General features: G+C 30.5%; 1 protein-coding gene across 1 annotated transcript; it reads left to right on the top strand.

Moving 5' to 3' along the window:
* Nucleotides 1-936: 936 nt before the first annotated feature.
* On the top strand, nt 937-2695 carry LOC107008539 (gallate 1-beta-glucosyltransferase-like). The gene has a single exon (XM_015207624.2). The coding sequence runs from the start codon at nt 1067-1069 to the stop codon at nt 2528-2530; it is 1464 nt and encodes a 487-aa protein (XP_015063110.1). The 5' UTR covers nt 937-1066; the 3' UTR covers nt 2531-2695.
* Nucleotides 2696-3224: the final 529 nt, after the last annotated feature.

Below are 3224 nucleotides of genomic sequence, written 5' to 3'. Positions count from 1 at the left end.
AAATTAACGCCAAAAGTTACTTTCAGATGTGGACAACCCATTTAACAAATGATATTTTATTGGTTAAAAAATAATGACTTAATTATGATTAGACATAAAATTTTAAAAAATGAAATAAATTTTTAAAATATATTTTTAACCATATTGATACGTAAAAAATTATAATTTATAATATTTTCATCTTTATTTTTTAGTTGTCATGTTTTTCTTTTCGAGAGTCAAATGATATGAATTTTGTGGAACATTTTAAGATGTATTATTTCATTACATTGATATGAAAAAGTTATAATTTATAGTGTCTTCCGTATAGTTTTTGTATATTTAAAATTTTATTTTAAAATATTAAATTAATGAAGTGTAATGTAATTTAGCTTTATAAATTAACCAAATTGACTCTCAAAAGGTGCGAATATGCCAATTATAAAGGGGCTCAAGAGAGTATTTTTCATATACTTTTTGAATATCTAAATTTTAGTTTAAAATATCAAATTAATATTATTTAATTTAACTTTAAAAATTAATTAAATTAAATTTTAAAAACTGCAATATATAATTAAATTAATGTAATTTAATATATAATTTTAAAAAATAATCAAATTAATTTTATAAAATGCAATATAATAACTAAATTAATACTCCTTCGTTTCACAAAGAGTGGTCTAGTTTGACTTGGCACGAGGTTTAAGAAAATAAAGAAGAGTACTCATAATGTGAAATTATCTTTTAATTTTCTGGTCTTAAACATGTCAGATAAAAAATTATTATAAAAAAAAAATTATTCTTTTTAAAACATACTAAAAAGAAGAATATATATTTTTTTTAAAATGGAAGAAGTATATTACAATTCAAACTAAAGTTTTTGTGAAGCACAACATGGACTTGATAGAGTATCTAGTAAAAGTTATATATATATATAATATGGTACGTTTTTTCTTTTTGAAGGCGGCTATGCATACCTCCTTTCTATTTTCTTTTTATTTATAAACAGCTTTATCTATTTACTTTGTGAACTCAGAAATTTTCTTTGTTCTTAAATTCCAAAAAAAAAAAAAAAAAAAAGGTATCTATGGGTTCTCAAGGGGAAAAGGCACCAATTCATGTTTTTATGGTTTCATTTCCAGGCCAAGGACATGTCAATCCTCTAATTCGATTGGGCAAACGCCTAGCAGCCAAGGGAATTTTCGTCACATTATCCACCGCTGAAAGTCATGGTTTTCAAATGAAAAAAGTTAATAAAAACTTAAGCGATAAGCCAACACCTTATGGTTCAGGTATGATAAGATTTAAGTTTATTGATGATGGTTGGGATTATTCGAAGCCCGAGGGTAATGACCTCGGGCTTTACATTCAGCATCTAGAGTCTGTAGGTAAACAAGTCCTTCCTCAAATGATTGAGGAAGAAGAGAAACAGGGTCGCCCTGTTTCTTGTCTTATTAATAATGCCTTTATTCCGTGGGTTTCAGATATTGCTGAAACCCTCGGAATTCCTAGTGCTGTTCTTTGGGTTCAGTCTGCTGCCAGTTTTTCATGTTATTACCATTATATGCATCAGTTAGCTACTTTTCCGACTGAATCAAACCCCCAACTCCAACTCCAACTTCCAGGTATGCCCTTACTCAAACACGACGAAATCCCTAGCTTTTTGCACCCTGCTTCTCCTTACACTATGTTGAAGAAGGCTATTTTAGGTCAATTTGAAAAATTGTCTAATCCGTTTCGTATACTAATGGATACGTTCCATGAACTCGAACTCGACCTCGTTGATCAGCTTTCAAAAATTTGTCCAATTAAAACTGTTGGTCCATTATTCATGTACCCTAAATTAATTTCCCCCAATGGAAACGATATTCGTGGCGATTATTTCACGTCTGATAGTGGAATAATACAGTGGCTCGATTCGAAATCAGCATCCTCTGTTGTATACATTTCATTTGGGAGCATAGTCATGTTGAAACAAGAACAAATTGATGAATTGGCCTATGGATTGTTAAATTCAGGGGTGAATTTTTTATGGGTAGTAAAAGAACCTTCAGTAGGGACAGGTTATTTACCAGTAAAATTACCAGATGGATTTTTGGACAAAGCTGGTGACAGAGCTAAAATTGTCCAATGGTGTCCACAAGAACAAGTTTTAGCACACCCGTCGTTATCCTGTTTTTTAACGCACTGTGGATGGAATTCAACTATGGAAGCAATATCTATTGGTACGCCAATTATTGCGTTTCCACAATGGGGTGATCAAGTTCTTGACGCTAAGTACTTAGTGGATGTGTTTAAAGTTGGGATTCAATTATGTAGAGGTGAGGATGAAAATAGAATCATTCCACGAGAGGAAGTGGAGAAGTGCGTGAGGGAGGCGACGAGTGGAGCAAAGGCCGCGGAGATGAAAGAAAACGCGTTGAAGTGGAAGACAGTGGCGGAGGATGCGGTGGCTGATGGTGGCTCATCCCAGCAGAATCTCCAAGCATTCATCGATGATATTGTAACAAAGTGTACTGCCGAAAAGTTCAAGAAAGCTAGCTTGCAATAAGTGTTAATTTATTATAATTACGTCATTTAATAAGATTTTACTCATGTATTACTCTAATAATTAACGTCAATCCTGCAACGAAAGTTTATGTCAAAGTCATGTATTTTTCACTTGGGTAAACATTGGATATGGATATTATTAACAGAATATCTAAATTTGGGTGTCTCAAATGGTGTTAGATTGACTTAAAAATAGATTAGCTTTTTAACTTTGGAAAGTATTTAGCATATGTAAAATATTTTAAACATTTAAAAATGACTTAAAATAAATGAGAGAGTATCATAAAGTTAAGCATAACATAAAAATCAAAAGTAGATCTACTCTGTCTTTTTTTTTTTTAACTTAAAAATTTGACTTTTTTATTTTGAACTTAAAAACAAAGTATTATTTATTTTTTCAATCATATCCTCTTAATTGTATCATATTTTTTAGGTCATCAGTCGAATTGTTTTGAAAAAAAACCTCTCATAAATAGGGTATTAAGAGTATATAATTTGTTTTTGTGAATATTTCAAACATGGAATTAGACTATTTCCTACAGTAATATATAAATCATCGGCCTACATTCCACTTGCCTGCTAATTCTGAAGCAAACTCACGTGAAATTTCTATTTTTTCTGTAAAACATGTTAGGTTGGGTTATAGGGTTAACATTTTTTAATTTAGATTTATTTTGTTATTTGGGAAGTACGAT

Source organism: Solanum pennellii, chromosome 1, assembly GCF_001406875.1.
Source record: "Solanum pennellii chromosome 1, SPENNV200".
NCBI classification, from domain to species: domain Eukaryota; kingdom Viridiplantae; phylum Streptophyta; class Magnoliopsida; order Solanales; family Solanaceae; genus Solanum; species Solanum pennellii.
Note: the sequence above shows the minus strand (reverse complement) of the source record. Positions and strands in the feature narration are given on the sequence as shown.

What these genes read in the sequence shown, in the direction of transcription:
- LOC107008539 (XM_015207624.2), top strand. Translation starts at nt 1,067, where the DNA reads ATGGGTTCTCAAGGGGAAAAGGCACCAATTCATGTTTTTATGGTTTCA.